At 49.0% G+C, this 12,569-nt stretch overlaps 1 protein-coding gene across 2 annotated transcripts; it reads right to left on the bottom strand.

Annotated features, from left to right (window-relative positions):
- Positions 1–5,971: 5,971 nt before the first annotated feature.
- LOC308148068 (kunitz-type serine protease inhibitor 6-like) lies at positions 5,972–12,527 on the bottom strand. Of its 2 annotated transcripts, XR_013937177.1 has the most exons (9): positions 12,309–12,527; positions 10,025–10,195; positions 9,393–9,581; positions 8,784–8,945; positions 7,722–7,763; positions 7,429–7,641; positions 7,239–7,347; positions 6,820–7,168; positions 5,972–6,620 (listed from the first exon to the last, which is right to left on the bottom strand). XR_013937177.1 is itself a non-coding variant. In XM_080521492.1 (8 exons), exons 1-8 carry the CDS (start codon positions 12,475–12,477, stop codon positions 7,081–7,083), a joined length of 1,143 nt encoding a protein of 380 aa, XP_080377618.1. In that variant the 5' UTR covers positions 12,478–12,527; the 3' UTR covers positions 5,972–7,080. The 2 variants fall into 2 exon arrangements, 1 of the variants encoding a protein (XP_080377618.1); XM_080521492.1 differs by having other exon boundaries at positions 5,972–7,168.
- Positions 12,528–12,569: the final 42 nt, after the last annotated feature.

Below are 12,569 nucleotides of genomic sequence, written 5' to 3'. Positions count from 1 at the left end.
AACAGGGCACCCTCACATTGTCCACATGGTTTATAGAACTAGTTTATTAGAGACCATGACGTCACTCAGACCCTCACATTGTCCACATGGTTTATAGAACTAGTTTATTAGAGACCATGACGTCACTCAGACCCTCACATTGTCCACATGGTTTATAGAACTAGTTTATTAGAGACCATGACGTCACTCAGACCCTCACATTGTCCACATGGTTTATAGAACTAGTTTATTAGAGACCATGACGTCACTCAGACCCTCACATTGTCCACATGGTTTATAGAACTAGTTTATTAGAGACCATGACGTCACTCAGACCCTCACATTGTCCACATGGTTTATAGAACTAGTTTATTAGAGACCATGACGTCACTCAGACCCCACATTGTCCACATGGTTTATAGAACTAGTTTATTAGAGACCATGACGTCACTCAGACCCCACATTGTCCACATGGTTTATAGAACTAGTTCATTAGAGACCATGACGTCACTCAGACCCCCACATTGTCCACATGGTTTATAGAACTAGTTTATTAGAGACCATGACGTCACTCAGACCCCCACATTGTCCACATGGTTTATAGAACTAGTTTATTAGAGACCATGATGTCACTCAGACCCTCACATTGTCCACATGGTTTATAGAACTAGTTTATTAGAGACCATGATGTCACTCAGACCCTCACATTGTCCACATGGTTTATAGAACTAGTTTATTAGAGACCATGACATCACTCAGACCCTCACATTGTCCACATGGTTTATAGAACTAGTTTATTAGAGACCATGACATCACTCAGACCCTCACATTGTCCACATGGTTTATAGAACTAGTTTATTAGAGACCATGACGTCACTCAGACCCTCACATTGTCCACATGGTTTATAGAACTAGTTTATTAGAGACCATGACGTCACTCAGACCCTCACATTGTCCACATGGTTTATAGAACTAGTTCATTAGAGACCATGACGTCACTCAGACCCTCACATTGTCCACATGGTTTATAGAACTAGTTTATTAGAGACCATGACGTCACTCAGACCCCCACATTGTCCACATGGTTTATAGAACTAGTTTATTAGAGACCATGATGTCACTCAGACCCTCACATTGTCCACATGGTTTATAGAACTAGTTTATTAGAGACCATGACATCACTCAGACCCTCACATTGTCCACATGGTTTATAGAACTAGTTTATTAGAGACCATGACGTCACTAAGACCCTCACATTGTCCACATGGTTTATAGAACTAGTTTATTAGAGACCATGACGTCACTCAGACCCTCACATTGTCCACATGGTTTATAGAACTAGTTTATTAGAGACCATGACGTCACTCAGACCCTCACATTGTCCACATGGTTTATAGAACTAGTTCATTAGAGACCATGACGTCACTCAGACCCTCACATTGTCCACATGGTTTATAGAACTAGTTCATTAGAGACCATGACGTCACTCAGACCTCAGGTCGTCTGGAGAGACGACCTGAGGTCTACTGCCTCATGTGAAATCTACTAGAATAACAATAATAATAATAATAATAATGTTAAAGTAAAGAACTGGTACCAGAACAGTACCAGCAGATAGAGATTCTGGTATCGGTATCGAAACGGAAGTGAAAAAACGTGGATCGATATTGATTGATGGTATTGATTGATCGGCTTCCTGCTGAGATTCATTATGATGAATTGAACCCATACAGGACCAGGACCAGGACCAGGGTCAGTACCAGGACCCACCACCCCTCATCAGGACCGGACCGGACCGGACCAGCTCCGGTGGTTCAGTTCAGCTCGCCGTGACTCACCCGGTTAGCATGTAGCCGCTGAGCTCCACTCCGCGGCGAACCTGCGTCCAGTGGCCGGGCCTCCGGGGAGGATCCGGTGGGGGGGGGGCCTCCGGGGAGGATCCGGTGGGGGGGGGGCTCCGGTAGCGGGGGGCCTCCGGGGAGGGTCTCCGGTAGTGGGCCAACGGTCCTCGTCGCTCCTAGTAACCGCCGGTTACCTGGTTATTTAACTACTCTGCTGGTTAAAGGTTTCCGAGTTAACGGTTACCGGGCTGCTCTCTCCTCCTCCTCCGCCTGCATTTCGGCGCCATTTTGGATCCTGCCTCACACTTCCGGGACGGGCGCTGAAAGATGACGTCTGAAAACGCTGCGTCATGACGTTTTTGCGGCGCCCTCTGATGACGCTTCCGCTCACACACACACACACACACACACACACACACACACACACACACACACACACACACACACACACACACACACACACACACACACACTCGATGGTGAAATGTGGAGTGGCCATTTTGATCCGAATCACCACCCCAGCGCCACTGTCGGTGGGAGGCAGTACTACATGCAATATGTTTTGTTCCGACGCACAATTACAGCGTCACTGTCGGTGGGAGGCAAGAGGACATGATCCACAATACAACCGCGCTCCTCCAGGACTGAAACCTCGTAGAGTGTTTATAAGGTCCAGAGCCCAGTGGATTGAAGAGGGAGAGTACTTCAGAGTAAATGTCCATGACAAACCTTCAAAAAGTACCTCTGACAACCTTAAAAGAATAAAACCATCCATGAATCACGTCATTGTTCTTTATTATATTTTACAAGCACTTTTAAAGAGAAAACCCAACAAATCCACATGAGCGACTGTGGAAAGGGAAAAAGTCCCTCTAACAGGGAGAAATCTTTGCAGAAACCAGACTCAGAGGTGGCGGCATTCTGCTGGCCGGTTGGGGTGAGAGGATAGAGGAGAGGACAGACAGAGAGATCAAAGAGACTTCAAAGCACTATATTGTTGGACATCCGGCAGGGAGGATGAAAGCACAGACGACAGGAGCTTGTTAGAACTTTCTCCCACTGGCTATGATGATCTCTGCTTGAAGCCTCGTGTGACCTTCAGCCATCAGGATGTTGATGATGATCTGAAAAAGATGGACAAGGTGCATGCAGATAGGTTTCAAAAGACACTAAATATTGACCACTACTTCTACGATGTCCTCCATTGATTGATCGTCTTAATTCTGGAAGCATAACATCAAAAATGTAATGGATGCGGCCATTATTGCTCACGGTCAGCGCCATACTACTCTCAAAACGCAAACCTCGCCAGTGCGGCATCATAGTGGTGGCTTACGGCCGCTGACATGCTTGTTTGTGGTCACCGCCATATTTAAAAGGACAAGTGACGGTTTCATGGATCATGTTCAGTTTGAAGAAGCACAAGAACACTGGAGGAACATCCAGGTGGATATTATGTAAATGGTAAATGGTCTAGATTTATATAGCGCCTTCTAACCACACTGAGGTAGTCCCAAAGTCCCAAATTTAGGGTTCAGTGTCTTTCCCAAGGACACTTCGACACATAGACCGGGATCGAACCTCCGACCTCTCACTCCGAAGATGACCACTCTACCACCTGAGCCACGGAGCCAAGGCCTGGGAACGCCTTGGGGTGCCACCGGAGGAGCTGGAGGAAGTGTCTGGGGCGAGGGAAGTCTGGGCAACTCTGCTCAGACTGCTGCCTCCGCGACCCGGCCCCGGATAAAGCGGTAGCCAATGGATGGATGGATGGATCCGGCAGGGAGGATGAGAGCACAGACGACAGGAGCTTGTTAGAACTTTCTCCCACTGGCTATGATGACCTCTGCTTGAAGCCTTGTGTGACCTTCAGCCATCAGGATGTTGATGATGATCTGAAAAAGATCGACAAGGTGCATGCAGATAGGTTTCAAAAGACACTAAATATTGACCACTACTTCTACGATGTCCTCCATTGATTGATCGTCTTAATTCTGGAAGCATAACATCAAAAATGTAATGGATGAGTCTCAGGTCCCCCTTCTTGATATCTGTGACCTCCTCCATCTCTTTCAGCATCTCGAAGATCTGTAGCAATACAGATGAATAAAAATAAACAAACTGAGCTTATGTTACATAAAAAATCTCAAACTTGATTGATGAGTCACAGGAGTGTTCTGCATGCAGACATGCGACACTCAATTCCTTTACGGTCTCTGGATCCGTGGTCAGCACAGATGCTGTGTGCATTGTTGGGTGTGCATATGAATGCTCCATGCCCAAGCATTCGCTGCTACGATGACGTGACATTCTGATTGAACACTGCATCTGAGAAAACATTTAAATCAGAATCATTAGTATTTGTTCAAATGTACTGATCTCTCATTGATGATTGCAAACTGACAAGCATCCAAGTGATTCATTGCAGTATGTTATATAGAAGATATTCCATCTCCCTCACAACCATTAAACTTTCTCTAATTTGGATGCACTGATAATAACACAGAAATCCCAGTCAGGTTGTAAAAATCCAGTAATGCAGTATGATAAAAAATACCAGTACGGGTCTAAATAAACCAACACATGGAACAAAGATAAAAAAAGAGCAACATAACTTTGAGCTGATCTTACTTGAATTGCTCCCAACATAACTATACAACGACGCTTCCTCTCACTAATACTGATATAATGACACCTATCAACCATGTCCTACTTATTAGTGCAGGCTGATGCACACCGCTTTGAGGCTTTTCACCCACGTGACAAAATTCAGCCATTTAGGACGTAAACGCAACTAAATGTTGTGATGAAACTGCAGTTAGCAGGAGTGAGAAGTGAAGGCACACAGTAAACTGTGACTTGTCTGGACGGAGAAATAAAGCAGCAGAGACATGTGGACAGACTGACACAGTTGGGGAGAGATGAACATGGAAGGTTGTGAAGCTGATCTGGCTCCGGTCTTCCAGTGCCAGTATAAACATAGTCTCTAAATACTGGTATAACTCCACCTACCATTTCGTTCTTATTAGTGCAGGCTGATACTTTACACATAGAAAAAAATGCAATTATTTACCTTAGCAGAAGACAATCCTTTTCTCTGTTGAGCTCAGAGTACACGTGTGAAGAAAACAATGCAATGCAAACAAACGTGCGTTTGAAGCGCGGCGCACAGTTTTTTTCCGGCGAGTGGGTCCTCCTACGTCACTTCCGGTGGGGCGGCCTCCGAAAACTGTAATTCCAGACGTTCGCGCTCTGAAACGTCACTTCCTGTATGTCGCGTCTGTGAACGTCACTTCCGGTACGCACTATTTCAAAATGGTGGCGACCGGTAAATAAGTATGGCGGCGCCCGCAACACCGCCATTTTTGATTCCCCACCGATATCTCTTGGGTGAGGTTCGGAGTGATGACGTAGTGAAAGGTCACCAGGTGAGTCATAGCCACCGGGTCACCAGGTGAGTCATTACCTGACGCGTCATAGCCACCGGGTCACCAGGTGAGTCATTACCTGACGCGTCATAGCCACCGGGTCACCAGATGAGTCACTACCTGACGCGTCATAGCCACCGGGTCACCAGGTGAGTCATTACCTGACGCGTCATAGCCACCGGGTCACCAGGTGAGTCATTACCTGACGCGTCATAGCCACCGGGTCACCAGGTGAGTCATTACCTGACGTGTCATAGCCACCGGGTCACCAGGTGAGTCATTACCTGACGCGTCATAGCCACCGGGTCACCAGGTGAGTCATTACCTGACGCGTCATAGCCACCGGGTCACCAGGTGAGTCATTACCTGACGCGTCATAGCCACCGGGTCACCAGGTGAGTCATTACCTGACGCGAGTCATTACCTGACGCGTCATAGCCACCGGGTCACCAGGTGAGTCATTACCTGATGCGTCATAGCCACCGGGTCACCAGGTGAGTCATTACTATTATTGGCGGGACATCAAACAGCACCACCTGCTGGATCAGCATGAAAACTACCGTCGCCGTGGAAACGGGCATTGCATTAAGAGTGTTGCCATGGAAACTTTTCTCAGACCGTTGTCAGGGAAATGGAACCCAAGGTCAAGCTGGAGGTGGCCTGGGCCTGGAGTGATGTCACTTCCTGTCACCGGGAGACGTCCACAGATTCCAAACACCAGAGTCAGAAACAGAAACTTTATTGTTCCCAGAAACACCGAAACACTCAATCCAGACAATAAATAATCCTGCCATCATCCCGAAAAGACTGCATGCCCCCTGAAGCTCTGCACCTGGTGCATCATGGGAACTGGAGTTCACACCCGGTTCGACCTATGTCTTCAGCTTGGAGCTCAGGAGTTCAACGTCAGAGGAATCTGAGTTAATCTGAGCGTGAGCAGAGAGGAAGACAGTAACAACTTCATTCTGATTAAAACTCCTTAATCTGTATTAACACAAGTTAATCTAAGTTAACTCAGTGTGAGCAGAGAGGAAGACTGTATCAACTTTAATCTGATTAAAACTCCTTAATCTGTATTAACACGAGTTAATCTAAGTTAACTCGGTGTGAGCAGAGAGGAAGATTGTAACAACTTTAATCTGATTAAAACTCCTTAATCTGTATAAACACGAGTTAATCTAAGTTAACTCGGTGTGAGCAGAGAGGAAGACAGTAACAACTTTAATCTGATTAAAACTCCTTAATCTGTATTAACACGAGTTAATCTAAGTTAACTCGGCGTGAGCAGAGAGTAAGACAGTAACAACTTTAATCTGATTAAAACTCCTTAATCTGTATTAAAACGACTTAATCTGAGTTAATCTAAATTAATCTAAGTTAACTCAGTGTGAGCAGAGAAGACTAACAACTTCATTCTGATTAAAACTCCTTAATCTGTATTAACACGAGTTAATCTAAGTTAACTCGGCGTGAGCAGAGAGGAAGACAGTAACAACTTTAATCTGATTAAAACTCCTTAATCTGTATTAACACGACTTAATCTGAGTTAATCTAAATTAATCTAAGTTAACTCGGTGTGAGCAGAGAAGACTAACAACTTCATTCTGATTAAAACTCCTTAATCTGTATTAACACGAGTTAATCTAAGTTAACTCGGTGTGAGCAGAGAGGAAGACTGTAACAACTTTAATGTGATTAAAACAAACAATTGTATGAATAAAAGATTCCTTTAGCTGACATCAAGAAAATTCCTCCACCCCCTTGGACCTGGAGACCCCCTGGACCTGGAGACCCCCCTGGACCTGGAGACCCCCCTTGGACCTGGAGATCCCTCAGGCCTTGACTGGTGGTGTGGGGGTCCCGGGGACACTGAGGGAGTCCAGAGAGGACTGGTCCTCTGGAAGGAGCTCCTCCTTGTCGCTGAGGACACAAACGAGACGTTAGACTGGGACCGGGACCCAAGACCCGGCCGGCAGGTCTGGTCCAGTACCTGGAGGACGAGGTCCGACGAGGGGCCCGGCGGCGTCTCCAGGTGAGGAAGACGAGGGAGACGAGGAGCAGGAGGGACACCACGGCCAGGGTGACGAAGAGGAAGATGGCTGCAGACAGGAGGGGGACGGACATGGAGTGACTGGACCTGGGGGGACGGGGGGGACAGGGGGGACCCAGGACAGACTCACCTGTGCTCCAGTGGCTGCGGTCCTGGTCTCGGCGGTCCAGGTCTCCCGCGGCGCCGCAGCGGCTCAAACAGTCCTCCACCGTGTCGAAGCGGTTCCCGTTGCCTTGGCAACCGCCGTACAGGAAGGGACGGCAGGCGGCGGCGTCCCGGTCGTAGTAGAACATGGGGAAGGCGGCACGGCAGGGACCCGGGTCCGGGGACGTCCAGCAGAGTCCTGCACAAAACCCTCCGTCAGTCCTGCAGTCCCACGTCTCCCATGATGCACCTGGACACGTCCCCTTCAGGACGACTCACCTTCATCTTCGTCTGGCAGCTTCTGGGAGGACGAGACCCTGACTGGAGGACAGACAGGGTCAGAGGACGGACACATGGTCAGAGGACAGAGTCAGAGGACGGACACAGGGTCAGAGGACGGACACATGGTCAGAGGACAGAGTCAGAGGATGGACACATGGTCAGAGGACAGAGTCAGAGGACGGACACAGGGTCAGAGGATGGACACAGGGTCAGAGGACAGAGTCAGAGGACGGACACATGGTTAGAGGATGGACACAGGGTCAGAGGACCGAGTCAGAGGATGGACACATGGTCAGAGGACAGAGTCAGAGGACGGACACATGGTCAGAGGATGGACACAGGGTCAGAGGACAGGGTCAGAGGACGGACACAGGGTCAGAGGACAGGGTCAGAGGACGGACACATGGTCAGAGGACGGACACAGGGTCAGAGGACGGACACATGGTCAGAGGACAGGTCAGAGGATGGACACAGGGTCAGAGGACGGGTCAGAGGACGGACACAGGGTCAGAGGATGACACAGGGCCAGAGGACAGGTCAGAGGACGGACACAGGGTCAGAGGATGACACAGGGCCAGAGGACGGACACAGAGTCAGAGGACGGACACATTGTCAGAGGACAGGTCAGAGGACAGAGTCAGAGGACGGACACATGGTCAGAGGATGGACACAGAGTCAGAGGACGGACACATGGTCAGAGGACAGAGTCAGAGGACGGACACAGGGTCAGAGGACGGACACAGGGTCAGAGGATGGACACAGGGTCAGAGGACAGAGTCAGAGGACGGACACATGGTCAGAGGACAGGGTCAAAGGACGGACACAGGGTCAGAGGATGGACACAGGGTCAGAGGATGGACACAAGGTCAGAGGACAGAGTCAGAGGACGGACACATGGTCAGAGGATGGACACAGGGTCAGAGGACAGGGTCAGAGGACGGACACAGGGTCAGAGGACGGACACAGGGTCAGAGGACAGGTCAGAGGACGGACACAGGGTCAGAGGACGGGTCAGAGGACATGGTCAGAGGACAGACAGGGTCAGAGGACAGGTCTCACCTGCACAGCTGGACAAGCAGCTGTCCTGGGTCAGGTAGTTGTTGAGGTTGCCCCTGCAGCCTCCGTACAAGAAGGTGTGGCAGCCGGCGGTGCTGCGGTTGTAGAACCAGCGGGGTAAGGCCGCCCTGCAGGGCCCCGCCTCCGGCTCCGCCTCGCAGCCGTCTGATTGGACGACAGCAACGCTTGGTCACGTGGTTGGACGCAGACCAGGAAGTATGAAACGAGGACATTCCTGCTGGTCTCTTGACGGAAAGACAACTTTCTATAGCGGCCATACCGTACGGCTGAGTACGCCACAACACGGTATGCTACTGTATATTATGGCACTTAAGGTATGGCACGGTACGGTATGGTACGGTACGGTACCGTAATGTATGGTACTGTAATGTATGGTACTGTATGGTATGGTATGGTACTGTACGGTATGGAATGGTATGGTACTGTACGGTATGGTATACTATCGTATGGTACGATATGGTTTACTACAGTACGGTACAGTACCCTATGGTACGGTATGGTTCAGTATGGTATGGTAAGGTATGGCATGGTTCAGTAAGGTATGGTAAGGTATGGCATGGTTCAGTAAGGTATGGTAAGGTATGGACAAACCGTTTTTCTGGAGGGTCTCAGTCGGGGCTGGAGGAGCCCTACGAGGAGCTTTGACTGCAGCAGGAGGAGCAGCAGGAGGAGCAGCAGGAGCAGCAGCAGGAGCAGGAGGAGCAGGAGGAGGAGCAGCAGGAGGAGCAGGAGGAGCAGCAGCAGGAGGAGCAGGAGTCCAGTCGTCAGGGAGAACGTCGCCTGAACACACAGAACACATTGTGATCATCATCATCATCATCATCATCATCATACACACACCTGTCACCCCGCTGCAGGAGGACACACACACACACACACACACACACCTGTCACCCCGCTGCAGGAGGACACACACACACACACACACACACACACACATACACTTGTCACCCCGCTGCAGGAGGACACACACACACACACACACACTTGTCACCCCGCTGCAGGAGGACACACACATACACACACACACACACACACACACACACACCTGTCACCCCGCTGCAGGAGGACACACACACACACACACACACACACACACACACACACACACACACACACACACACACACACACACACACACACACACACACACACACACACACACACACACACACACACACACACACACACACACACACACACACACACACACACACACACACCTGTCACCCCGCTGCAGGAGGACACACACGCCTCCTCAGACAGGAAGTTGTTGTTGTTTGTTTCACAGCCGCCGTAAACGAAGACGAGACACGATCCAGATGAGACGTTGTAGAAGAACCTCTGGAAGGAGGCCCTGCAGGGGCCCACCCTGGGGGGGCGGCGGCAGTGGTCTGGGGGGGGAGAGAGGTTAACATGAGGGCCTGCAGGGGCCCACCCTGGGTCCATGTCAGTACCTGTCTGTCAACTAGTCCCTGTACCCGTCTTAACTAGTACCTGTACATTAACTAGTACCTGTACGTTAACTAGTCCCAGTACCTGTCTTAACTATTCCCTGTACCTGTCTGTTAACTAGTCCCAGTACGTGTCTTAACTAGTACCTGTACGTTAACTAGTCCCAGTACCTGTCTGTCAACTAGTCCCTGTACCTGTCTTAACTAGTCCCTGTACCTGTCTTAACTAGCACCTGTACGTTAACTAGTCCCAGTACCTGTCTTAACTAGTCCCAGTACGTTAACTAGTCCCAGTACCTGTCTTAACTAGTCCCAGTACCTGTCTTAACTAGTACCTGTCTTAACTAGTACCTGTCTGTTAACTAGTCCTAGTACCTGTACGTTAACTAGTCCCAGTACCTGTCTGTTAACTAGTCCCTGTACCTGTCTGTCAACTAGTCCCTGTACCTGTCTTAACTGGTCCTAGTACCTGTACGTTAACTAGTCCCAGTACGTTAACTAGTCCCAGTACGTTAACTAGTCCCAGTACATGGCAGTTGGAAAATATTTAGATCACTGTGGTTAATGTATTATCAAAAAAAAACAAAAACAATTGTATGTAGCACTAACAAGGGTATTGTATGTATTTTGTATTTTGTATTTATTTTGTTTCACCAAGCCTTTCTCTGTCTCTCCTCTCCTCTCCTCTATCCTTTCACCCCAACCGGTCCGCAGAATTCCTCCACCTCTGAGTCTGGTTTCTCCCTGTTGGGGGAGTTTTTCCTTTCCACAGTCGCAAACACACCTGCTTGCTCATGTGGATATGTTGGGCTTTTCTATTTTCTCTATAACAGCAAATTGGAATGACTGTAAAGTATTTAAAAATAATTTAAAAAAAAAAAAAAAAAAAAAAAACTAGTCCCAGTACCTGTCTTAACTAGTACCTGTACATTAACTAGTCCCTGTACCTGTCTTAACTAGTCCCAGCTACTACAAGTACTTGGTAGTAATAGTAATCCTCTGTAGCAGTACAAGTACTTCCTAGTAATAGTAATCCTCTGTAGCAGTACAAGTACTTCCTAGTAATAGTAATCCTCTGTAGCAGTACAAGTACTTGGTAGTAATAGTAATCCCCTGTTGACCAGTAACCAGGAAGTGAATCTTCCCTTTATGTATAAACAAGAACGGTTCAGATCAAAGTATCACTACTGGTTACTGGTGTCCAGTACTACCTACCCTACACTACTCTACCCTACACTACACTACCCAACCAATCCTACTCTACCATACCTCCCTACCTTGCTCTACCCTACCAACCCTACACTGCTCTACCCTACCATACCAACCCTACCCTACCAACCCTACACTATCCTACCCTACACTACCCTACCAACCCTACACTACCCTACCCTTTTATTCTTCTACTTACTAACATGCAGAGCTTTTATTTTGAAAAGCTGCTAGTGAAGCAGCTTCCTGCTCTGGTGGACAAACTTCCTGTCCATCAGGATTACCTGTGCTGGGTTACTGTAATCAGATTACTCGTCTCTTGCCGTCACTTACTCAGAGTACACCAGTACTCAGAGTACTTCCTGTCCAGTTACATGTAGACATCAGCAGTACTCTTCTAGTCACAAAGTAATCAGAGTAACTGATGGAGGAACATGAATGTTTCCTGCAGGTGAGGCCCCGCCCCCTGACAGGTGTTCCCAGGTGACATGTGGTCCAACCAGTCTGACCGGAAACACACACTCACTCACACAAACATAGACACACACACACAGAAACAAACACACACACACACAGAGAAACAGACACACACACACACACAGAAACATAGACACACACACACACACACACACACACACAGAAACATAGACACACACACACACACAGAAACAAACACACACACACAGAAACATAGACACACACAGAAACATAGACACACACACACACACACACACACAGAGAAACAGACACACACACACAGAAACATAGACACACACACACAGAAACATAGACACACACAGAGAGAAACACACACACACACACACAGCCCGTCACGTGACCTGACCTCTGCTGCCGTTGCCTCGCGGCTCCGCGGCCTCCAGCAGCGGCTGGACCCCCGGTGCCCCCCCCGGTGCTCCCCCCGGTGCCCCTGGGTCCGGCTGTGCGGGGAGCGGCGGCGGGAGGAGGAGGAGGAGCAGGAGGAGCAGCGGGAGGCTCCACACGGTCACCTTCATGGCGGGAACGAGCTGGACGGTCTGGGAACGACTCCACCGAGTCCGAGCTGCTTCCGGTTTGGTGGCTCCGAGATGTCGCAGCTCAATTTACC

Source organism: Blennius ocellaris (genome assembly GCF_963422515.1).
Source record: "Blennius ocellaris genome assembly, contig: SCAFFOLD_183, whole genome shotgun sequence".
Classification (NCBI taxonomy): domain Eukaryota; kingdom Metazoa; phylum Chordata; class Actinopteri; order Blenniiformes; family Blenniidae; genus Blennius; species Blennius ocellaris.
The sequence above is the reverse complement of the archived record's forward strand: the minus strand, read 5'-3'. Positions and strand labels throughout refer to the sequence as shown.